Genomic DNA, 25350 nt, shown 5'->3' with positions numbered 1-25350 from the left:
CCGCGCCCGGCGTGCAGGGACTAGCGGAAATCTCTGCCTTTTCCCTGGACTTAACACAAGTCTGAGTGTTTAAATCACACGGGAATAAAGATTTATTTTTCTTCCAGAAATCGAAATGCAGGATATGCCTGCCATCGCCTGCGCCTCGCTCCGGGTCCTCACCCGGGAGCGACGCCCGCCCTTGCCTCGGCAGAAAGGAAACATCTCGGAAACAAGCTAGTCAGGGCTGCCCTGGGCTGTCTCTTCTCCCTGAGGTGTCGCCGGCAGGGACACCTCGAACGCCCGGAACTGCAGATTCCTGACGATTCCCGCATCTATTACTCGGTCGGTGTGAGCTGCCGTCCATAAAGGCGGGACCGGTTTGCTCTCGCATGGGCTCCCGCAGCTCTGGGGCGGAAGGGACCCTCGGGAGTGACCTCTTCCAAAACCAACAGGGACCATACCTGAAAATTGTCTCGGTATAAAACCCATGTACACATGGAATTGGCAAACGGTTCCTACAGAGCGCAGACCTTTCGGCCGCTCTTTTTCCCTTCCCTTTTGGATGCATTTGATGCAGGGACGGGGCAGGTTTGGGCACTCAGAGGAAAAATGATGAGATCGTGTTCCAAATGTTGCGCGTCCTTTTGCGCCCTTGCTCTGCGGATCCTGGGTCCCGCAGTGGAGAATGCGGAGAGACCGGGCGGGCAGAACACCGCGGCCGGATGGACACGGCCGTCCCGGCTGCACCGCGACACGCAGCTCCATCGCCTCGTTTAACGGGAGGGCGGCTGCAGGCTCCCTGTGTGCTTTTGTGTTCGCAAGGCTCCGCTTCTGGCTAACGGGGCCGAGGGGAATCCCCCGTCACACTTGCTGAGAGAATTGCGCGCAAACCTAGTCCTGCTAAACAAAAACAGTCGGGAAAAGTTATTTCCCGGTTATTCCCCCCCACGCCCTCTAGATCGCTAGGTACTTGCGCACATCCTTTCCCCCGGTAACGATTCCCGAATTAACCTTCCGCTTCTAGGGATGCAAATTGGTACTTAGATAGAGGGTACCGTTGCTGTCCTTTCCGAGGGCTGCGGATTAGCCCTGATTTGAAGTTAATGGATTTTTCGTTATCATTTAATGCAAGAAGGGGCTAGCCGAGACTTCTGACCAAAAGGAAACATGGGCAGCTCCCTTTCGGGTCGGCCACGCTGTACTGCCTCTACGAGCCAGTGCATTGCAGCGTTTCTGAATAAAATTTTTATTTATATGTATTTATATGTATATACATATATATTTATATATGTTTATAATCTGCTGCCCGATCCCCAAATCTCTCCCTTTAGTTTTTTGCTCTCGCTGTTATTTAACTTTGCCGAAGAGAAGTCCCGAGGCCGTGTATAACGCTGTAGCATCGAGAACTGCTCTCCCATAACTTCTTTCAGGCTTCTTTTTCGTTCCCCCAAAAAATTGCGGGAGAAGGAACTGGGAAGCACGTATTTAAAGCGCCCCTCCACCGTGCGGACGCTGTGAATCCGCTGCAGAGGAGCTGGGGATGAGGGAGCTGAGGTGCTCCCGGTACCCAGGGCAGCTGCCCTTCGGCAGAGCCGCTCGTAAGCTGCCGGTACCGGCAGTACGCAGGCTCCCTTGGCCGCCCCGAAGTGGATTTTAGAAAGGCTTTCATGTATTGAGTTGGTTTGGTTTTTATTATGTCGTGGACGAGGGAAAGAATGGGGCCTGCAGTGGGGTGGGTGAGTTTGGGAGGGGAGAAAGAAAGGACGAGAAAATAATTAAGTAGAGGTAATAAAGAGAATAAGGAAGGCAAATCCGCTGAAAGCATTCTTGGACTAGAAAACTCAGCGAGCCCGGCCCTGCTCTGAGGGAAACTCACAAAACGGTTTAAAATCTCGTAAATGAATCCGTCTCTGGCTGTTTTTAATGACAACGTCGCTAGAAATCCCTTCTGCATCTGGGGGGCGAGGGGTGGGCGCCTATTCTTGTCAGATCCGAGCTAATGAAAACGGCGGTGCCGGTCTCGCCCGTGGAGCAAAGGCCTGGAGGGTGGCGGTGGCCACAGGCCCCTCCCGAGCCTCGTCTCGGGGGTCACATTCCCGTTCTGCCGTCCCGCTCCCCCTTGAGCCGCATCCCGCTCCCCCCAACACAGATATACACATACACAGATGAAAGCCACGAGTCCGCCCCGCTCTGCACGGGGTGGGGGAAGCTACTCGGGAGAAGGGAGGACACATGGCTCGGGCCCCGGCGGGAGCCCGCTGGGAGCCCAGAGCAGCAGCCGGTGCCCGCGCTCCCCATCTGCAGCCGGCTCCGCTGCGGCCCGCGCTCCCGAAAGGGTTAAGGTTCTTCTTGTCTTCCTTTTCTGTTACTAGTTTTTCCTTTTATTTCGTTAAATTCTTTTCTTTTCTTTTCTTTTCTTTTCTTTTCTTTTCTTTTCTTTTCTTTTCTTTTCTTTTCTTTTCTTTTCTTTTCTTTTCTTTTCTTTTCTTTTCTTTTCTTTTCTTTTCTTTTCTTTTCTTCCGAAGAACTGTGGATTTAGTTTGCGTAATATCTTTATTACTGAAAACTTCAAGGTAAGTGAGCAATAGAAACCAGATGTGGGGATGGGAGGAAGGCAGGGTAAGAGTAAGTAAGGGGTAGCAGGAGTTAACTGGAGGAGGAGGGGAATCAGGTTGAATTGGGGGGGGGGGGGAGGGAGAAGGACGACGAAAGGTGAGTATTGATTTATTTTTAAGCTCTTTCTGGGTTGTAATTGACCCTTCAAACCAAAAAGGGCTCCTGCCAGCCTCTGTCCCTTTGCAAGTCACCTCTGGCAATCCCAGAAGCTTGGTCCAATTTCTGTGCGCTTGGTGACCCTGTCAAAATCCGTCCCTGCTGCCCTCTCGTTTGGATCCAGTAGTTTTACACCTGAAGAGAGCACGTTTTTAGAGGTAAATAAATAATGACCATCGTAAACGTGTGGCGAGACCCGACGGAGAGCTCGCCCGGCTCTGTGCAGGGCGACCGCGGCACCGCCGTGCCACAGTAGAGAAACCATGGCTCACAGCAGCGCTGGCAGAACTGTCGGGCCTGAAGGGGTTAACGGGCGGGGGAGGCTTAAAGGCAGATAACTGCGAGGAAAATCCGTATTGCCTTTAATAGAGAGAAGGGGGTCGCAGAGGCGAGGGTCCCCACAGCTGGGGCAGTGAGCAGAGGAGAGAGTCGGAGTGAACAGAGCGTGTCATGACCATTAAATCGTCCCCGGCGCTTCCGCCGGTGCGGATCCCGCACTCATCCCTTCGTGGAGTTTGTGTCAGCTGCTTGATTTTCTGGTTTATAATCATAAAAATTTTGGGGCTGGTTTGTTTTTCTGTTTTTTTTTTTTTTTTTTAACGCAAAAGATATGACCTCCACCTTTCCTCTGCTTCCACACACCCCCATACACACACACACACTCACACACACCCCTTCCTAGGCCCCCTCCCCTCCACTGTCATCATCTACATATTAATTGGGGGAGAGGTCTCCCTCTCTCTCTTTTTTTTTTTTTTTTCCAAGGTGGTGGGGGGGAAAGTGCAGAGAAGAGCCTCTTTAGAGTGTAGTTTGGAGAGAGACACGGAGGGCAAGCGTATGTGAGAGAGGGAGGGAGGGAAAGAAAAAGACCCCTTTTACTGTGCGAGAACTTAAGGGGGTTTGGAGATCTGGTCAGCTTTCACAAACATCTGAATCCTCTTAGAGGTTCCCGGCCCAGCTGTGAGTGTGTGTCTATGCGAGAGGGAGAGAGAAAGAGTGGCTCCTGGTGCCCCTCCAAGCGCATTAAGGACACTCGGGCCTTTTAATTTTAGGAATGAATGCTGATACTTGTGTTTCTTATTGTGATCCGGCTGCCATGGATTCCTACTACAACGCAGCCTCCCAGGACACAGAAGGCTCCTCGCCTTTTAGGGCATTTCAAGCAAGTGACAAGTTCAGCCCTACTTTCCTGGCCAGCAAAGGACAAGGCTTTGGTGACAGCAGCACTAAGTGCCGGAGCCGCTACAGCCAGCAGGAATGTCAGTCCCTGGATGGCAGCGTGCAGGCTCCCGGCTCTGCCGGGTCTCCGGCCTCCTTTAACAAATACCCTCCGCAGCAGCAGCCGCCGCACCTCTATATGCAGCGAGGCCCCTGCAAAACCCCCCCGGACAGCAACATCAAGCTGCAAGAGAGCAGCGGCCACAACGGAGCCCTGCAGGTCTCCTGTTACGGTGAGTCCTTGGCGTGCGGCGGGGAAGCACCGGAGGCGAAAGCGGAGAGAGACTCCCGGGCCTGGGAAGGACCTCCCGGGAATGTGGGGGGTGGCTGCCTGGCAGGACAAACCCTACCGGGGTCAAGGAGACCTTGCCCGGCTCCGGAGCGCAGCCCCCTCTCGCCGCAGCGGGGGCCGCCGTGCCCCACGAGTATCTTCATTCCCAGCCGGGTCTGGAGCCCGCGATGCCCGCGGGAAGCCGCCCTTCCCCCGTGTCCCCTTTAGCCGTGATCGTAATCGTAGTTTCGGATTGCGGGCGATGCGCTCCCGCAAAGCGCTAGCTCTTGTGCAATGCGGGGGATTCCGCGGAAAACGGGACAGAAACAGAAAGAGCGGAGCTCCAGGCTGTGCAATGTGCTCTCCGCGGGGACCGTTTTCCGCGGTAGGAATTTCTGCAAAACTTCGCCGACATCATCACTTTCCGCGGTAACGGCCTCTTCTGTCTCTCACTTTCTTTCCTAATTGCCACTCCCCTAATTGATTTCTGCCCGGCTGCAGATAACCCCCTCGCATCCCCTCCGTGGGTCATTAGCAGTAATTAAGACACTCCCTCGCGCTGGCGCTCGACAGTACAGCCGGGAACGGGGGCGCTTCTCATGTCGTTTCCGACCGTGGCTTTAAAAGGCTTCTTTGGGAGGCTTCCGCTGTATCGGAGCAGTTAGGGAAAGGCAAAACAAACAAACAGCCCCCCCTAAAAACAAACAGAAAAATTCAACAATGAAATAAATAACCCCCCTAAGTTTTCTCAAGAAGAGGAGGTGGAAATGAAAGCTCTTCCATTCCCTCCCGGCGATCTCTCTGTGGGCAGAGGGGCTGCCCCGGCCTAGATTCAGAGCGTGTCTCCGCTGTCGGAGTCTCATTCTCGATGCATTAGTCCTAAAGGCAAGGACAGCTATAGGACCGTGTCTCCAGGGAGACCCTAAGGCGGACAGTGACTATGGACTGGGGGCACAGAGGAGGAGGAAGAGGTCCGGGTCAGGCCAGCAATCCCACTTCTAGGCTCCCGCCGTCATTTGAGCACTCTTTGCACTATTTACCGTTTTTCTCCATCTCTAGACTTAAAAGAGGGTAGAGGCACCTTACTTACTTCTGCCTGTCTCCCAAACCCCGGCTTGCCAGGTCGCCTTCAGGCGCCATCCCTTGCCCCCTTCTTGCAGCTGAGGTGTCCCCGGATCCAGCTCCACAGCCCCGGTTCCCCGAGGCACAGGTGACTCCTCTTCGCAGGAAAAGGACATTAAGTCCTCTCCATTACAGACGCACCCGGGAGCCGCAGGTATAGCCCAGCTGCGCTGCCCCGCACGGGCTCCTGCCCAGACCCCCTCGTGTCCTTCCCGCTCCCGGTGGCACAATCATCCTCCCGCGGGTATGTCCTCACCGGGCCCAGCAGTGGCATGAGGGCTCTCTTTTAGGGCTGCTTGCACATATTTTCTGACCAGAACTTATTATCTCTTAGGCTCCCTCTCTTCCCCTGCCCTTTCCCCCACCAGCGTCAGGCCCGCTCCGCATCCACGGAGGCCCTTTGGGGCCAGCCCGGGCTCCGCGGGAAAGGACACACGGTGGGACCGGGGAGACCTGCGGGGCTGCGGCCCGTGCAGGAGGCAATCGGTTCCCACTGCCTCTGGGAATGGGATGGTAGGGCAGTCCCCCGTGCCTTCCCCGCCGCCCTGCCATCCTCTCTCTTCTAACCGGCTCTCTTGTTTTTGTAGGTTGCAAGGCTCAGGGCGCCGGCATAGCCTGTGATGACACATTACAACCCCCCGGTAGAATCACACAAGTTTATTGCCTTCCTAACACCGCCAGGGTCCCCCTGATTTATTTTCAAGCGGGGCTCGGGGCTCTCCTTCAGTGGGAGCCCCGCGGCGGCGGCGGGTGGCCCGGCCCGGCCCAGACCGCGCTCCTTGTGAGCCCCTTGTGATGTGGCTGGGGACGGTGGGCTGTAATGAGAGACACATGGTTCGGCAGGGATAATTAATAGCAATAGCGATAATAATAGTGCTTAATGGTTGAAGAGAGAGACTTGCTAATAACAGACAGATCGGGGTTTCGCGGAGCGACTGCAGCATCCATAGGCGCCTCTCCGCCTTTTCCCAAACCGCGAGACCACTGCGCCGGGGGCAGGAGCTGTGCCCGAGGAACCCCCGCGAGGGCTGAAGGGACGGGTAAACCTCCGAGTCGGGGCAGATCCCCTCGGCGCGGGTGAGCCCGGGGCAAGAGAAAGCCTCCCTCCTTCTCCGCAGCGGGCACAAGCGGGGCCAGCAGAGCACACACGGCGCTCAAGGCCGTGAGGAGAGCCACCCTGAGAGCTTTTCTCGGGAAGCCGGGGACAGGCGACTGTCTCACTGCTTCCCGCCGACACCCCGCCGCAGCTTCGCTGCTGGTGCTGCCGTGCGCGTTGTGCGGAGGTGAAGGAGCGCGTCGGGGACCGCTGGTTCTCCGCGTCTTCTGCTGTCCGGGCCTGAGCAGCATGCTGGAGTGGTGGGACACCGTGACTGTAAACCCCACAATTTTAAAAACAACAAAATCCCAAAAGAAGAGGAAAAAATACCCAACCAAGCAAAACACAAACCGAGGCCAACCGCCAGGCGATACCCAGGCGGCCGCTTCCCCGGCGCCCGTCGCTGCGGCGGGCCCATCGCCCGGCCCGGTCCCCTCCTGAGGGGTGCTGCTCCCCGCACGGTGGCCCCGTAGCCCTCGCCTCGCCTTTCCCGTGGTCGCTGTGGAGCCCGGGAGAGCTCGGAGCCGAGCGGCCGGGCGCTGCGGCGGGGGCCGGGCCGGCGGGGCACGGCGGGCATGGCACACGCTCCGTGTGACGGAGGGACAGGGTGTCCCCTCCTTTTTTTAGTTGTTTAATTTCATTTTATTTCTTTAATAAACAAGTATTTTTGAGTTATAAAAAGCCCGAGCCTGCCATCTATTGCCCTCGGCTTCTATTTCTAGATCTAAGACCTTCCACTGCATTGTAGGGATAAATATAGGCCAGGGAGAACTGTGGCCGTAAATACACGCAGGACACGGACGGCAATCGTCGGAGCGCTTCCAGCCCGGCTTCTGGCAGGGACAGCGGCACCGGGCGGCCCTGGCTCTCGGCCGGGCTCCCCGCGGCCCCCTCGCAGTGGCTGCTGCCAGCCTGTCCCTATGGAGGCTCCCGGCACGGCTCCTCCTGTGTCTACCCGTAGCCCGCTGTCCCTGCGCTTCCATGGGCCGGCAGCCTCGCACTGCTTACCCCGGGCTCCCTGCCTCGAATAGGGGTACGGGTTATTCCGCAAACCGGCACGGGTAATGAAAGCCGAACTCTTAAAAAAAAAGTCATAGAATCAGAGAATCTTCAAGTTTGGAAGAGACCTTGAATATCATCTAGTCCTGAGAACAGGTTATATATCTTGGCTTAGGAGGAGAAAAAGCTTTCAGATTATTTATGTGCTGTAGTAATCTGACTTGCTATTTCTACTGCGTGGAGCTGAAGTAAGTTATATTTCTTGAAACATAAGTATTCACAATACCCCTATACACACAGAAATATATACGTATATTGCTGTCTAGAAATACCGGCTGGAACAAAATCCTTTTGAGAGTGAAGGCGAATGTGATGGGGACTTTTGCTCAAAGGAAATAGGAGAAAGGAAACGGCTTTCTCTAACAGAGGAAATTCTTTAAGTACCGCGTTATGCAAATAACGACTTTTTTTTTTTTTTAATTTAGCTAGCAAATAAGAAGTGCGGCCATAAGTGCGTTATTACTCAAGTACAGAAAGCCACTGCTGTAGGAATCGGAGGCTCACTGCGTGCTCTTTAAATTGACACTTTTAATGGATTTCTCCTCCTTCTCGTTCCCTGATGTAACGCAAGCGGCAGGCACGGCAGGAACGAGCTCTCTGGCGGTCCCTCTCCGCCTCCCGCGAGAGACGCTCGCTGCCAGGCGCTCGGGGCTCCCCGCGGCGCCGCGCAGAGCCCCCGCCGACGTTCAAGGGCTCTGCGGAGTTCGCCGCTCGCCGCGGAGGGCCGGCGGCGTCTGCTCCCTTCCCTCGGCTTCCGCCGCAGCCCGGAGAGGAACGGGGGCCGTGTGCTCCCCTTGGGACTCCCGCAGGGCTCCCCCACCCCGGCCGATGCCGTGTCCCTGCGCCGGCGTCCGGGCCGCCCTGCTAAGGGTCTCCGCGGGAACGGCTCTGCCTGGAGCGGGATGGCGGTCCCTGCCCCTCGCCCGCCGAGAGCCCGGGCGCAGAGGACCTGGGGAGGGGTGTCCCGAGCTGCGGCGGCCCTTCGGTCCTGCCTCCCCTTCCCTCTCCCCGCGGCTTTGATCTCGGCTCCCGACTCCTGCCCGGGCTCCTTCGCCGCGGCTGAGAGCGCAGGGGCGGAGGCGGGCGGGGTGCGCGGCCTCCCCCGCACCTCTGTGCGCCGGGGTGGGGAGATGCTGCTGCCCTGATCCCCGCGGGGAGCAACAAGGCAGTATAAAGGGGAGAGGCACGAGTGGGGAAGCGGGGGAAAGGGGCAAGGGGGGACGTGATCCAAGCTGGCATCGGGGAGCAGGAGCCGGCAAGCGGAGCCAGGAGGGCGGGAAGGCGAGGCGAGCTTCAGGGAGCAGGGCGGCAGAGCCGGCCCTTCCCTCCCGCTGATGTGGGACCGGCTGCCCGGCGAGGCTCGGCCGCCGGCTCCCGGCGTGCTGCTGACGCCGCCCTGGCAATAGCCCTCTCTTTTCCACAATAGGGCCACCAGATCTGCCATTCAAGGGTTCCGGCACCCTCCCAGGGAGGGGAGGGAGCTCTCGCCAGGAGTTTGGCTAAGCCTCTGTTTGAACAGACACTCGGTGGTGCGGGATCTCCTCCGCGGAAACCTGCGGGATTTCCTCAGGGAGCCAGACACGAAGGTAGGGCTCACGTTCCTTACCCCTAGGGCCGCGCAGGAAAGTTTATTCGCGGCTCTTTCCAAAAGGTGTTTGTGCTTCTCTTGAATTGGGAGGTAGAATTGGTAGATCTGGCTGGAGGCTTTTATAGGATTCCTGACCCGAGCTGTTTATAACACTCATGTGTCAAAGGACCAGGAGACTCCCTCCCCCTGTATCCCTGCCGCTCCCTCCTTGCAGGAAGATTTCTTTTCGCATTAGAGCTGTTTATTTTCGACTTGTCTGCTGCTGATTGGAATTAACTCCGCTTTAGCCCTACACTTCAGCAGCGCATGCCTGTAAACCCAGCAGGACGTTACCGGCAACAAGAAGGTGCGGAAAGAGAGAGAGAGAGTCTTAAACTTTTACTAGACTTAGTTATTTTGAAAGCAACACAGAGAGAAGCAGACGAGAAAAATACTGATGTAGAGAGAGATTTGGAGATGCTTGAGTGTGTTTTTTTTCCTAAGGGTTTGGTGTAGGAGTCCTATTAACAATATATGCTGATGCCAGATAGCGCAAATGAGCTCTTCGTGTGTTATCTGGAGCTGCAGGCTGTTTATTTTGTGCAGCCTTTTGAGTGTACATTCAGTGTGGTTGCATGACTAACTGGCTGGAGTGATTCACTGGCTGCTTTATGGGTGACTGCTCAAAACAAGTTGTGAATCAAAAGATATTTCTTTGGCTGTGGTTTCTAACCTCCCAAGTTAAATGCACCCACGGTTTAAGGGGAGCTAATGTGCAGATTTCAATCCCTCAGATCGTGAGGATTTATTCGTTTTCCAGGCCTTGCGTTCAAAGTCATGATGAGTTTCCCTTGTAAGAGGGAGGTGGTGTCTGAAAGGCTCGGAGCCAAGGTCTGCTGCTAAAGGACATCTCCAGACCTGTCCATTCGGTCACCCTAATGAAAACTGCTCCTTTAGCAAGTTTTGCTCCCTGGCGTCCTTAAGATGCTTTATTACTTGTTCAGGGCATTTTTGTAGCTTAGCAATTCTCAGGTAAAAAGTGTGAATGTTTCCTGGGGTAGTAAGAAGTTTTTATTCTCATTTTACAGTTGGAAAGACTGACAACTGGAGTACCCAAGTGGTTTGTGCAAGGTGAAACTGTGGCCACTCAGTGGCATTAGTGTGACCTTTGCAGGGCCGTGGCTCGGCAAAACGAAGCACTCAGCTGGCTTGAGAAGGGGCCACTGCTGGAGTCAGAAACTCACGGAGCAGAAGTCCCATGTGTGATTTTGTAGGGGCTTTAACTTGACAGTCTTATTCTGTGCAAAAAGCTGTAAGCAATCGGTGTGTTCTTATATCCTTGGGTTTTTTGGTATGTAAAATAGGCTTAACCTGCCAATCCACGTTAATGGTCCGATCTTTAAAAAGTAACTCATCAGCATAGGCAACCTCTATTGGCCAACACAAGATATGAGTTATGCTTTTCAGAAAATGCTGAGCAATCCCTGCCCCAAAAATCATATTTCTGAGGTATTCATCCTACACATCTGAAAAAAAAAATCCCATCTCAATTGTTAATCATGTTGGAAAGCATAGGTCTAATATCTTTATGTAGATACATTTTTAAATGGAAAAATGAGGTAGTTGTGGATTAGGAGAAGCCTGTGTGGTAATGCAGCTGATATAGGATCCCTGTGACTTGAGAAACACTTACTAAGATGGATGGGAATATTTCATATTAATAAAATGTCAGAGCAATTTATCATATTTACATGTGTTGAAGCAGCCTCAACTTGTAAAGGAAAGTTCATAAGTAAAGGAGCTCCACTTTACTTAAATAAATGAGCTCCACTTTATTTTCTGTGTAAGTTCAGATTTCAATGTTATTACACATACTGGTGAATCTGCTTGGCCATATTTTTCATTCATTCTTGTAAATCATCTTCATATTTTGACTGTCACAAAAGTAGTCACAATGTGAAAGAGCAATTGTGATCACCATGATAATTCTAAGGTCATTTTTTAGTCAGAGAGAGGAATCGGTGAGCAATAGGGTAAATGGACAAAGAGAGGAAGGAGAAAAGAAGAATGAGGAGAGGCAGGGTAAGAAGAAGAAGAGGATATCTTGGATGGGTAATAAGCAGTGACAGACTCAGCATTATTATGGAAGGTGGTCTACAACAGATTTTATGAACTATCTAAGTATGAACCCACCAGTATAAAATTCTTTATACCTCCCTTGAGAATATCTGTGATTCAACATTTTGTAGCTGCTGTCTTCAGGTCCCAGCAGGACTTAGTCATGACAAGTTGGTACATCATGAACCATGGTCTCTCATCTGCACTGACTGGAGACAGTTGCATTATCCAAGTCAGTACTAAATGTCTAAGTCTGTTTGTATCTATTTTTTTTTTAATGAAGATACAGTTTAAGTGGTTTTTAATCTGCTTATTGGAAACAGATGGTTGAATCAGTATTATTTCTAAATATAATATTTATTAGCAAGAACTAATAGGTTCATTAGCTGTAAGGCAGTGGGTGAGCTGGTGGTGGAGCCTGAAAGATAAGCTGGTTTACTCACCAACAGACTGTATGCTGCATGCTGAGCCTGGGTGCAAACTCTGTGGGACTTGACACAATAGCCACCTTTATGAAGTCTGAAAACCCTACAGAACCAGAGGGCAGGGAGTCAACAGCATCAAGGCCCCTCAGAGAAGTCCTATCAATGGGGAATGAGGAAATCAAGGAAGAGAAAAAATGCTTTGGGCAGAGTGGTGTTGGATGGAAATAAATTTGTAAGATCTCAATATAACTCCTATCTGATTGCTGTTCCCCATCTGGGCTCTAGGTGCAAGCATTACTGCTTAAAAGAAATATCTCGTGTCACATCACTTCCTCCACGTAGTGGAAGCCGTCCCCTCAGGACTTTGCATATTGACTGACTACTTCACTTGGGAGCTGTAGCATCAGTTTTAGGGTAGGATGCTGTTTCCAAAAAGGGAAATGGGGAACTGTATTCATTCTTTTGATGCAAGAGAGATAAGATAGCAAAAGTGCTTGCAGATATCTAATCTATTCAGGAGCAGTGGGAAGTGAAAGAAGTTTACACCAGAATTAAATCAAAACTAACCGAAGTTGTACAGTGTGCACAGGGAAAGAGTGCAATATCGAGAATTTTCCCAGAAAGGGTCAAAAACAATCAGAGAATAACTCTGTTCTGGGACAGTGCTCAAAGAGATCTGAAGCCCCATGACTCTGCAAGGTGTTGAGAGATGTGTGTGACACAGGCTAGAAGTTGTTTTACGAAACAGGGGAAACAGGAAAATATTGCTCAGCACAAAACTTAATACAAGACCTGTGCCACAGCAAGGTTTCTGAAAAGAAAAGCACTTCAAAAATTATACCACAGGCTCGCAGGTGTACCAGTATGCTGGGCATGGAGCTGTTCTCAGGCTGTTGGGTCTGCCAGGTGGGCATGGGTCACCTGAGAGACTGGTCCTTTCCAGTGTGTGTGCACCAGCCCACAGCATCAGGCTTTCCCTGCCCCAGAGATGCCACTCAAGGATGACTGCATGGGAGGCTGATGCATGTCCATTCCTGCTGCGCAGCCAGCTGGAAAGGGAAACTGGGCAGAGCCTTGTTCTGCAGAGCTGATTCCCAGAGGGGAGCCCAAGGCCAAACTGTGGGGCAGGGTATGCACTAGAGCCTGAGCCCCAGTGCTGGTCTGCAGCTCATGAGGCAGGGAGACCTTCTGGAGCACCGTGCAGTTCTTTTCCAGCCTTCCTTGGGATAGTGCATGCCCAGACCTCTTCCTGGAGTAGAGTCAGGAGCACAGCTGTGGCAAGGACCCAGAGCTGAGAGCTGAGAAGCCCTGCACTATAGACATAACCTGGCTTATCAAGATTTGGTCTGAACCTTCATAAGCAGATTGGAGCCAGATATCACTCTGAGCTAGACAGGACGTAGCCAAATGCTAGAAGGCAAGAGGAAGAAGAACCTACCTAAATTGGCAGAGGACTTGCAGACATTTTGTGTTTCTCACATCTCCAGTGAGGACTTCCAAGATAAATAGCCGATGGACTAGACAGTTAGACAGAATGTGCAGAAGGCCAGAAGCACTCCATGAAGATGTGGGATTTACGGCAGAGCTTAAATATTGCATTTCAGCTCTTGAACAGAAGTTGGAAAGCTGCTACTAGAAGAAAGGGAAGCTGGTTGCTTTATATAGGTATGAGGTCTTGTGCTAGAGAAATGAGTATTTCCATCCAGATCATACCACTTCAAGGTATTAGAAAAAGGGACTTATGAAGGATAGAAAGAGTTGAGGTATTGGCTGTAACATCAAACATGGGTGCAGCGACTCAGTTAACTGCAGCTCTGTTGCGGAGGGGAAATATCCACAGAGAGGGTTGTTATAAATGACTGGTCAGGACAGAGCCTCATAAAAATCTACTGAAAGGCCAAAAGTCAGCTCAGGAAAAATAGGAACCTATAGCTGCACATGAAAAATTGGGTGATGCTGGTTTTAAGTTAGAGTTGAAGATATAATAAAACTTATTTATGCCTAGGCTTGGATATTAAATTGGTATCCAGAGAACCTTGCTGTTCCCTTGTGGCCTTTAATTAGTTTGGTTTTGTGCCTGGTTGTCCTGAAAATCCCCTTTCCTTGGTGATAAAAATTGGAGTTTTTGGTTGAACAACCTTTTTCTCCATTTATCATCAGTCCACCTCAGAGAGTGGTCAATGGGAATAGCCAAGTAGCAGGAGAGGGGTTTATCATCTGTGTAATTTACAGGCATCACAGGTGCTCATTCAGATGTGAAACTCAAAGGTGAAATGTTGTATAGGAGATGAGAAAATAAAACAACTTGTGACAAGCACTCTTGAGAGTTCATTATCACCAAACACTCATAAAAGAGGTCCTGATTTTTTGCTATGATGTCTTGAAACTGTAAAGTCTTTAGTCATGCCATGAGAGAACCGGTTTTGAGGAAAATGCAGACAGATGATGGCAAATTACAACAAGGAGGTGTGATGCTTTTCTTGCATGTGTTGTATTTCTAGAGTGTGTCCCCAAAGATGGGGAGAAACCCTACTGCAGTTGGTCATGGAAACCAGAGAGGGAGATGATGGGACAGTCCAACATGTAGCCCTCACCCTTGCATGGGTCTGAGTGAAGGCTGGGACTGAGGAAAGTATCCTTGCTGGCAAAAAATGCATGCAGCAGACCAGACTGCTGATCCAGGAAATTGCTCAGCATAGCCAAGGTGGGAGATGAACTAACACTGAGCATACCCATCACTGGGGCTGGGACCTGGTCAGTCCTGAAACCATCAGGGCTTTCAGCCTGCAGTATTTTCCTTCAAAAACTTGGCTCATGTGAAAGAAAGAGGTTTGGGCAATGTGTTTGTGGTGCCTGCCCCTGTGGGCAGGCCCTGAGCTGTCTCTTTGAGCTTCTACACAGGTTTTTGGACCTCATCAGCTGTCCTGGTTAGAAAAGAAGGACAGCAAGAGCTTTGCTGTGTGATACATTAACCAGAGTGTGCTTATGTCTTATTATTACTAGATAATATCTGGGATGTGCCTTACTAGGTTCATTTTGGTTTCCACGTGAATATCTGGAGGTCAGAATGGCTTTCATGTTAGCACAAGTCCATAAAACACTGTAGCATGGGTCTCCCATGCCCTGTGTACAGCAGCCCTCCCTCAGGAGACCGAGACAGCAGGTACTGCATAGGCAGCCACCCAGACCCTGTGGTACACCTGGCATGTCCTGGTGTGAGATGAGCCCTTTAACAGGAACCAATGAAGTTTTATAAACAGGCTGTCTGGAGCTCCAGCCTGCCAAGCTGAATTGAACCCCGAGCAAGGTGAACTGCTGAGGAGAGGCATAACATGCACCCTGGGCAAACTCAGCCAGGAGCACCAGTGCTTCCCCAGTGTCAGAGAAGGAAGCATAGAACTGTCAGCCTGTCTGGCCTTGCAGGGCACTGATCCTGCTCCTGGAGGCTCAGCTGAAAGGCTTGCCAGGATTACAAAAGCTCCACATGCCCCCTGTGAGAAGAGAAAGCTACCCTGACAGTGAAAGGAGAGCAGCCAGGCATTTTCAGGGCTGAATCATTTTCCATTGAACACAGCTAGGGGTGCCTGTGGGGTTGGAACAGCACTGACACAAGAGCACAGTCACCAAAGACTAGTTCTGCCAGTGCCTTGTTCAAAGGCTTTTTTTTTTTTTTTTTTTTTTTTTTTTTGTGCAGATACCTCCCTCAGCAGGGCAGCAAGAAAAAACTGAGACTACATCCTTTTTTACCTCCTTCTTCCACAGTGTGCAGGAATGAAAAGTCTCCTATTTCATCCATAGATGTAAGTTTGCAAGAGCAGAGTTCATGGAACTAAGAGGGAGTGTTCCTCAAAAAGGCTCCTGGTGTCAAACAAGGTGTGATCAAAAAAAAACCAAACCCTCACTTGGCAGCCTTGTCTGCTTTTTGACTTTTCAGACTAGCAAGGCAAAAGCCCTCTGGTCATGGTGGGAAAGCTTGGAATTTAAAGATGAAATGTCTTATAGGAGATGAGAAAATAAAACAATGTACAACAAGCACTCGTGGGAGCTCAAAAAAGAGGTTCTGATGTTTTGCTGTGATGCCTTGAAGTTGTAAAGTCTTTAGTTAAGCCATGAGAGAACCAGTTTTGAGGAAAATGCAGACACATGATGGCAAATTACTACAAGGAGGCGTGATGCTATTCTTGCATGTATTGTATTTCTAGAGTGGGTCCCCGAAGATGGGGAGAAACCCTACAGAGCAGTATGTCCTGGGGACCTTACAGCAGTTCATTGTTGATGTTGCTGGGCCTTTGCCTGAGAGAATCTGCCAGACAATATTTGTTGGTAGCTATGGATTTCTTTAGAAAATGACCTGAAGTTTACCCAAAAAGGAACCAAGAGGCTATGATAGCAACCAAGCTCCTAAGGGCTGAATTTTTCACCATATTTGGGGACCAAGACACAAAGAGCATGCAACAAGGCAGAGATTTTGATGCCAAAGTATTTCAACAGGTTTGTCAGATGCAAGTAAAGGCAATAGGAGGTATCCAGCATCCTAAAGATGGTAGAGAGGAGAAGCTTGGATGGTGCTGAGAGAAGGAATTGAGCCAACTGCATGCCACCTGGCCTGAGATGCCTCCATGTACACTCCCTGCTGCCCCTGTGCTGCTCCTGAAGGCTTGAGTACTTGCCTCATGTCAGCATCTGAGACGCCATCTGAGAGACCTTTGCACAGCACCAAAACCCCACGAGTGTGCAACTGAATCACCCCCCAGACACTTCACAAGAGAGTGACAAAAGGACCAGGACTGATCCAGCCCTTTGTCTATTCTGTTGGGTTTTAACGACTTTCAGTGTAAAGGGAAAGTTGTGTCTGGCCCCAGTTGTCCTTTTCAGATATTAGTCAGGAAACATAGCACAGTCCTTGCAAGAAATTCCTAAATCTGGACCATGTAAGTCTGGCCTATCTGGACCCTGCAAAAATCTAGTGGAACAGCCTAGTTTTTTCTAGAGACAGTCTGATGCAAATATTGCCTTAGGCAATGTGAATGTTCTCTGATGTATGTTTTTGTGTGTTAATCTGGCTGATTGCACCTTCCACAGAGATGGAGATACTAGGAGCCTGCAGCAGATAAACCACAGTCTGTAGCACTGACCACATACATGCATTAACACATAAGAGGCCAGTGGGTTCTGGCCAAGGAGAAGTTATGAGGGTAACTGAGTGGGTCCTGAAAGCCAAGAATACAGCTAAGGGTGTTGAGTCTGGTAGAAATTAGTTCCCTACTGGGGAAAAACAGGGAATGGCCTCATTTAGCCCATAGACTTCATTAAAACCAAGAACTTTGCTGAGAACTCCTCCTCAGGATTTCAAAAGAAAAGGGAGCAGCAGCTGAAAGCCTGTGGTGGCATCTCAGTGGGAACAAAGTCAATCCAAGCTCTGTGGAAATGTCCCAGTAGGAAAATGTGATACGAGTGTGTAAATAGCTAGAGTGGTTGCTCTGGCACTTCCTCCCTGTATGCCTGGCATGAGGTAGGTCCATGGGTCTGGGTTCTTCTGGAAGGAGGCTGAGCAGGGCATGTTTTTGCAGGTGTGCCTGACAGTGGTGAGCAAAGCAGTTCCCTTTGTTCAGTCCTGTGCCTGAAGTATTAACACCTTGGTGTGAGCATGGGCACTGAAGACTGCCCAAAGCCCATCCCAGAGCATGCCTGGCCCAGGTGGCAGGGGAAAGCAGGGGAGCTGGCATCATGACAGTGATAGCAGTGTGTAGCAACATGGGTGAGGTGACCTGATCCTCATCCTGTTATGTCCTGCTCAAAGGGATGTCAGACCACCCCTTTTCCAGGCAGGCAGCTCTGCTCCGCAACCTTCAGCTCTCCTGGGCAAAAACCATTAAACAAAAATACGGTACTCTGGCTTCCAGACTCTCCCTGCCTGCTAATAATCTATGAAGCTTCCTACTGTGTCATCCAAACACCATAGTCCATCAGCTGACAGGAGACAAAGTAACCTTTTATTTTCTGTTTGTCAGATCATGTTCTTGACAAAGTTAAAAATTCATGTCATATAATCAACAGTGTACAACGGTTTGAAGAAATTGGACTGTATAGCAGTTTCTAAACCTCAGCTCCATAAGCTGCAGGAGATGTCATTGGGAAGAATAATATGGTTTAAGCCAAGTCAGGAAGCTGCATTTTTGCTTTGGAAAACAGAGGACATAAGCAGCAAATACTCAGAGGTCCCTGATGCCAGACAAATCTCTCATTACCAGCAGGCACAGCCCAGGGTGCCCCCTTCTTTGGGATGGAGAGTTTCCTCTAGCAGTAAAACCTTGGCTCTAAAACCCTGGCTTTTTGGAAGCTACATGCTCATAACTGTGTTCGCTGAAGGGGTTTTGGAGTTTGGAGTCCTGTTATTTACATCCGACTGTACATTTTCTCCTGAGAGTCCTATAAACCAAACGAATTGCAGAAGAAATCACACATTCCCACGCAGGCATGTTTGCCTCCCATGAATCTGAACAACCATGACCCAAATGTACTGTGAGATAGTAAATCTGAGAAGGCAGTCTGTGGGAAGCCTAGCCTGAGATGAGAGGGAAGGAGAAAGCAAACTACTGCAGCCCCCAGCATCTTTCCCTGCAAGCACTCTGAGCCCATGGGATGCTTTGGGGAAACAGAGGCCAGCCATTGCCTAGTGGCTCCACTAATTCCAGGAGCCCTCAGACACTGGAAACTGAAGTGTTTATCTGTTCTTCCTAAACTTCAGCCTTTCCAGAGCCTTGCAGACAGGCTTGTCCCTGAGGAGGAAAGGCAAACAGCTGTTGAAAAGGAGTCTTGCTTGCTCTTATCTAGGAAACTGAAAGAACACATACCTTTCCAACCAGTGCTTCCCAGGTGTATTGATTCCAGCCCATGTTTTCTAACTGTGTATTTTACTCTCCTTTCTAAGCCATCCTGCCTGCAGTCACTCTTTTAAAGCCTCCTGTTGCTTCCCACCCTGCTAGAAAAGGCAGCTTGTGGCACTGGCATAATGATGTCTTTAGGCAGAGACTTTCTGAGTTGTGGCCCATGTCAGCACACAGCCACCTTTATGGAGATCAGGTATCTCCCAAAATAAGGGCTCCCCTAAGGAAGTATTTTGGAAGACAGGGAGCAGGATGGATGAACACTCTGTGTGTTTTATTTGCAAATTGTGAGCAAGGTATGAGTTTTTGAGGTCTGTCTGGGACACAGGATTGTTGTTGGGATGATGTTTGTGAGTAATCTTTGGTCAGCAGATTGTGTGTGTGTGTGGGTGAACTGGTGCAAGGAGCAGGCATCTGAAAGGAGGTGAGTGGAAGACAGGACACGGTAGACATGAATGGTGAGTTCTTGTTCCCTGATTGGATGAGCACCTCTGGCAGAAGCAGGTTTCTGGGACAAATATTCCTTTTCACAAGTTCCTAAAGATGATTTCTGTAAATGTCTGCTAATGTTTACTTCACATTTGTAGTCACTCATGTCAATATGATCCTGTTCTGGAATGTTAACTGGAAGCAAACACAAAAGTGGGCATGAACTCAGCTGTCTAATTTAGGCTGATTTTCATGGTCATTATCTTTCATGTAATCATCCAGTTTGGTTGACAACTAGTGGTGCTCCAGGAGTTCCACTCCTTCCAAGAGTCATGATTTTTTTGTTTTCTGTTAGGAAAATGTGTTACCAGAGTCACTGTTGTTTGTGTCTACTGCCTGGCACTTCATACCACAATCCTGCATCTAGTTTCTTCTAACCTAATCAAAACTTAACAGCCTAAAAGCTTGCCTAAAGGCTCCCACAGCAGTTGGCTGCCCCTGGCTGTTTTTACAATACATTTTTTTAAAGTTCTTCTGAATCAATTAAGCCATTTGCAAGAATGTAACTAAAACCAAGCACATTTTTGTTTTCTTCATGTCAGGAAAAAAATCTGATGATGTCTTTTTTTCATAAGTTCTGCTGCACTATGCTGTGGAGCAAGATCATCAGACTTACAGTGGAGCTGGGCTTTGGGTAGGAAACATGTTTTGTGCCTTTCCTCTGAAAGATTATCCAACAATTAGCCATAAGGAGTTGTGGATTGAACTGTCTCAGTAGTGACACCTTTGATTTTCAGACCTAAAGACACTGCAGATTTCTCATGCTTTAAGAGTGTTTTCAGACAGGTCTGAACTTCCTCTTATTGCAGTGGCCATTTACCCTAATAGTTGGTCCAGCCTTGCTTGGACCCAGGCAAGGAAGGGGAGCAAAGGCTGGGATAAGGATAAGTAATTTTGATGTGGCAGAAACTTGTTCTGAAGACTGATGAGTGTGCTGGATTGAATGGGGGTGTAGATCTACTTGGCCAAGATACAAAGGTGTATTGCACGATTCAGGACATCTGAGAGGCACATGACCTTCACCTTCAGAATGCAAAAATATTCTACAGTGCTAAGTACTTTTTAAAGCTCAGGCTTAGATAGGGTGTGTGCTGTGTGCTCTGTCTCACTTTGCCATCCACACAAGGCAAGAAGTAGCAGTGCCTCACCTCACTGGGCTTGTGGCACAGGCATCTCTGTGTGACCTCTGGCACAGACAACACTGCTGAACAGAGTGTGGATGCCATGCAGTAAATAATGATCACCTTCAAACCCTGGATGATGGTGAGAAAATGGAGAGGTGTTCACCATAGAGAGAGGTCCGGTGTCTGTGATCCAAAGACTCAGAAAGCAAGAAGTATTTAGCTAGAGAGTTAGAGAGTACATGCAGGATGGGCAGTCACTGTGGGAATGTGGCTCACCAGGCACAGTCTGGGAAAAGAACTGAAACTCAGAGATAGAGTAGAAAGTAAAGGTCAAATGCTCTTGGCTCATGCAAACCTAGTTCTGTGGTTTTGGGGTGGGTTTTTTTTTGGTTGTTTTGGTTTTTTTTAATTTCATTTTTCCCCCCTGGTGACAATTATATGTGTTGCAAGGTGAAGTAGTTCTCAAGTGAAATGAAATCCCTTTCTCTGACCTCAGAGTGCATAGCTCTCTGAATTACTTGAGAAACACAGTTTACCCTTTGAGCAATTCATAACTCCCCTTTCACAAGTAAGAACACACTTTTGTGGATGTTTTCCTTTTTCAGTACTGCTAAATGGATTTTTTTTTCCTTAATAACTGTCATTTGACCTGCATCTTGGGTTCAATCCCCATATGGGCCATTCACGTCAGACTTGGACTCAGTGATCCTTGTGGGTCCCTTCTAACTCAGAATAATCTGTGAGTCTGTGAATGTTGCTATTCTCAGCTCAAAATTAAAAATGTAAGTTGCTGATTGTGAATAATATTTATTGTTCATTTACTAGAGGAATCTTAGGCACATCCATTCCATTTCCTCTTAGTGCCTCTTTATCAATAAACCTTTGCCTCACTGCTTCTGTAAATTATTTTCATCTCTTTCCTTTGGGAACCATGTATTTGGGCTCTTGCACAAGTGCCTCATGAGAGTAATTGGTCAAGTCAGGGCGTATCAATTTTACTCCTCAGTGAATTGGCAAAACTTCATTAAAAGGGGATTATTGAAAAACACATAAGTATTTTTCAGATAGGAAAGCAATGCACTTAAACCATGATGCAAGCAGGGTTTCCCAGTATTTTACCAAGCACAGTGGCTTGTGTCAGCTATTGATATAATTCAAAAGGCTTAGGTTATCCTGACTCCCATAGTAAACATATACCTTCTCTCTTCCGGGATACTAAGGATGTGGAGCTAAAGCCCCAGAGAAGCTCAAAGTTGGTATATGTGTTTCAGAGCTGATGACAAATGAGAGAGAGTTTCAAGCACTCTTTCCCTACTCCTCACAGCCCCAGCAGAAAAAAATGTGAGGTGCAACATAAGTGACCACCATTAGTCACAACTAATGGTGGTCTCCCACCAGAGGCTGCAGCAGTGTTGGCAGCTCATGGCCAACACCAGTGGTGGACACAGACCCAGAGCCACGCTGAGGCAGGGGAGAGTTGTTTGCTGCAGAGGCTGGAGGAAACCTACAGAGGCCAAGGGTTTATTAAACTTCAGTTTGACTCAAGCTGAAATATGTGCCTCTAGAGCAGGGCAGAAGAGGTTCACGGAGTCCTTTCTGCAGACATTTTATGACAGTCTTTGGGGATACATATACGAAGACTGGGGCATTCTGAGTAATTAAAAAAAATATTTGTTTAGACTGCGTCAGGGTCAACTGGAGTTTCCAAGCAAGCCAGTCTTAGACAGATTTTTCTGTCTTTGCCCTTTCTCCACAGCTATAGTGTCGACACACACTGTGCTTCATGGCCAGGCCTAGCAGTGCAGCCATATGTCCTCAATACCACAAAACAGCTCTCAAGCTCAGAGAGACCTTGATGTCATTATGTACCCCCTGCACTGCATGTGGGCTCATGGAGATCAGGGATGAGAGTTCCTTGTACCAGGCATTGCTGCTGCCACCTTCAGACCCTGTCAGGAGTCTGGGCTTTCCCACCCCAATTGGCATCAGAATCTCCTCTGCAGGAAAACCCTGTGGGGCTGCAGCATGGCCCCCACCTCATGATGAGGGTGTAAAGGTCAGGGGAAACAACCTGCTGCTCTCAGCTTTGCTGTTGGTTATTTTGTTTTGCTTCTTGGCTGGCAAGTTCCCAGTTTGGTTGTGCTGCTTTTTTTCACTTTGGGATTTTGCTGCCCTACTACTCTCTGCCAGTAAAAGTGGATGCCAGTCTGTTGCCCAGGCCCAGTGACAGTGAATTAGTGGGTTTGGTAGCCAGAGACCTAATTTCTTTCTGGAATGCTTCTAAAAGCCTAGTGGTTGTAGGAATTTTCCCAGACCTGGCTGGCCTTGAGTTTTGCAATGTGCAGTTGGAATGAAAATAAATTATAGATGTTCTTCCAAGAATAGGCAGGTTTGGGGAAGGCTGAAGGTTTTTCTTTCCTCGTCTGGGCCTTTCTTTACTAATCAGCTGTATAAAACTGAAGAACAACAGAATGGCTTTGCTAAGAAATCCTGCCCAAACTTTGTCTCAATGTTTAAACTCAAGTCTTTCTGTGGTTCTGTGAGGTTCTGCCAACTTTGGTTGTTTTCTGCTTTTACTCCAGCTTTCTATCACCCCTGCTTTCCAATTTCCAAGTGTAGCACTCAAATCCCCCTGAGATGCGTCGTACTTGGGTTCAAATGGGGTTGCCACATCTCATCCAGACTCAGCAGTCCCCAAGTCTTCTCCATGGGGGCACCTGGGGGCCCAAACTGAGAAGAACAAGGAGCACCATGGGAGCAGTGTTGAAAGATTTGTTTGGGCTTGCCTGACGGGCATCTGAAGTACAGAACACTGCACTTTAGCATAAGGGTAGTCCAGGGACACACATGTGCTGCAGTGCCTTGCTGGACTAGGGCCACAGGCTGGCTGCTTCAGCTGGGCAGAGCCTGCTGGACACCACCCTGGCCAGGCCCTGCAAGCCATTGAGGTTCAGCTGTCATTAATCTGAACCAGGACTTCATAATGCAGATGCAGCTGAGTTCCTGCCCAGCCCATTACAAAATGGCCCTGACCTCCCTCCTCCTGCCCTTCTGCTCAGTTGGCAATTTTCAGGTTGCAGGTCCAGCCCTGCTACCAGCAGCACAAAAAAAATGGGCAACTAGAAGTCACCTCTGGGAGGCAGCTAAACTTCAACAATGCTTGGCTGTCTCTGCTGCAGAGAGGTTGCTTTTGCAAAGCAGACAGACAGAAGAATGCAGAGAGAGGCAGACAGACCAACCAACCCAAGGATGTGAACAGCGTCCAGGCATGCATCGACCGACAGGATGGAGTGAATCACTCTGCAAGCTGGCAGCAGGGAATTCAACTCTGCCATAGCCAGACATCAGAGCAAGGATCAACTCCCTTCAGGCATCTTTGTCTTACCAGCAGGAAGGAGAATCCTCCCTTCTTAACTAGATGGTTGATTTATACCTTCTGTCACCGGGTGATGGCCGGTGGTGCCTCACTTGGTGTGTGCCTAGCATGGAAGGCAACACACACATTGAAGTGTGGAAGGTCGCATGACTGCCTCATACCTCCCTTTCACCCTGTCAGAGCAGAAGTCCTGCTCATCCAGCACACAGCCTGGGGTGGAAATTGTAGGGAAAATGTCCAGGACATGTTGTGGGGAAGAGAGAGGGACTGACTGGTGCAGGGGAAACCTCTGGAGAAGATTGTCAGGACAGCTTGTCAGGAGGGGAGAAGAGCCCCCTTCATCTTGCAGTGCTGAGCTGAGGGATCTTTTCAGATCCTTGCAGTGGCCAAACGGCATGGGTGAGGTCAAGATGAATACATAAATCTGCACCTGATGGGAACTCTTATGCTCTTCCTTTCAGAGTGAGAGCTTGGCCCTAAGCCCTGCATCAGCCTCATCTGTCACTCACATCGGAACAGCCTCAGTGCTACTGCAGGCACTGAGTGGCACTGACTGCTGCCAGCCCCAGGGCTCCACAGCACTTACCTCTCCCTGCTGCAGGGGCAGGGCCTGACTTCACCGGGCCCCAGCACAGGGAGGGGATGAATCCCAGCCACCTTAGGTGCTACTGTCACTAACTCAGCTGGAGATAGCACCCAACAGAGGAGGAGCAACCTTGCTGGATCTAGATTTTACTAAAAACAACACAACAGAGGAATAACTGAATGATCCCAAAGTAAGGCAGACCTGGTGGATTGGGCAGGTGCTTCTCCAGATGCTGGCAGCCAGTAAAGATGTTGCAGTAGGAGAACTCAGCTCAGATAGGAGCAGAACTGAGCTCCTTCCCACACTGGGACAGAGCATCAAGGTGTGCAAAACCCTACAGTGCCTGTCTGTGGAGAACATAAGTCTTCAGCAAACAGAACTGAGGACTTGTCTGTTCTGTGTGTAGGTGTGAGTGTGTGACTGAGATGACACGATTCAATACTTTGTCCAATATTAGTGATGCTGATTTTTTTCTTAATGAAATCACATATCTCATCTATTCAGCACTGAGCAGTTAGGTGCTTACATCTGGTTCTGAGGAGCTTAGGAAAAACCAAGACCCTCAGGTGATCACTGTCATGGCAAGGCATGCAGGACTGCTTGGGAAGGAGGAGACTACTTATCCAAAAGTTATCAAAACCAGAGCCAAGAGGAAACTGAAAGCCCTTTCAAGCCCTCTTCTCATACTTGTCTGCCTTGTCCATCTTCCCTGGCTGGTACCCACTGGGGATATATCAGTTCAGAGGTTCTAGATGGCTTTTGGTTCACACGCGCTGCTTTAGGCAGAGACACAAGTAGGATGGAGCAGAAATCCACCATTTTTTCCTAGCTGTTTGTGACATGCCAGTGGGACATGTGGGAAATGAGACATTTTAAAATGCAGTAGCTGATCCATCTTGTCTGTCATACTTTCAAACTTTGCATATGGCCTGGCATGCTGCAAACCTGTAGCTGATCACCCCCAGCTCTGTGCCTGGTGATACCTGTGTGTCTAATCTAATGCGGTTCTGATGTCACCAAGGTGGCTGGCACTTCCATCTGCTGTCACTTAAAAAGTCATCTTGTGGCTGATCCTGGCATATCCCCAAGGCACTGTGTCTACCCCTGCAACACTGAAGACCTTTAGGTGTCAGAGAGGAAAAAACTATGTCACTGGGAAATCATCAGAGAGAATGAGATGCCCAACTCCAGAATATTGGCATATGCAATTATTTCCCTTCACATTCAGCAGTGGGGAAGCCATAGTATGCAATGGAGC

General features: G+C 49.6%; 1 protein-coding gene across 2 annotated transcripts in view; it reads left to right on the top strand.

Moving 5' to 3' along the window:
• Window positions 1-2716: 2716 nt before the first annotated feature.
• The window catches only part of ALX4 (ALX homeobox 4), a 44105-nt gene continuing 21471 nt past the window's right edge, over window positions 2717-25350 (top strand). Inside the window, exon 1 of one of the 2 annotated variants that reach the window (XM_030274130.4) lies at window positions 2717-4205. In XM_030274130.4, the coding sequence (XP_030129990.1) occupies window positions 3809-4205 (397 nt within the window). In that variant the 5' untranslated portion in view covers window positions 2717-3808. Of the gene's footprint in view, window positions 4206-8422; window positions 9107-25350 lie in introns of those variants that run through there. The other variant, XM_072929885.1, reaches the window with a different exon arrangement.

The sequence above is a fragment of the Taeniopygia guttata genome, chromosome 5, assembly GCF_048771995.1.
Source record: "Taeniopygia guttata chromosome 5, bTaeGut7.mat, whole genome shotgun sequence".
In the NCBI taxonomy this organism is placed as follows: domain Eukaryota; kingdom Metazoa; phylum Chordata; class Aves; order Passeriformes; family Estrildidae; genus Taeniopygia; species Taeniopygia guttata.
Note: the sequence above shows the minus strand (reverse complement) of the source record. Positions and strands in the feature narration are given on the sequence as shown.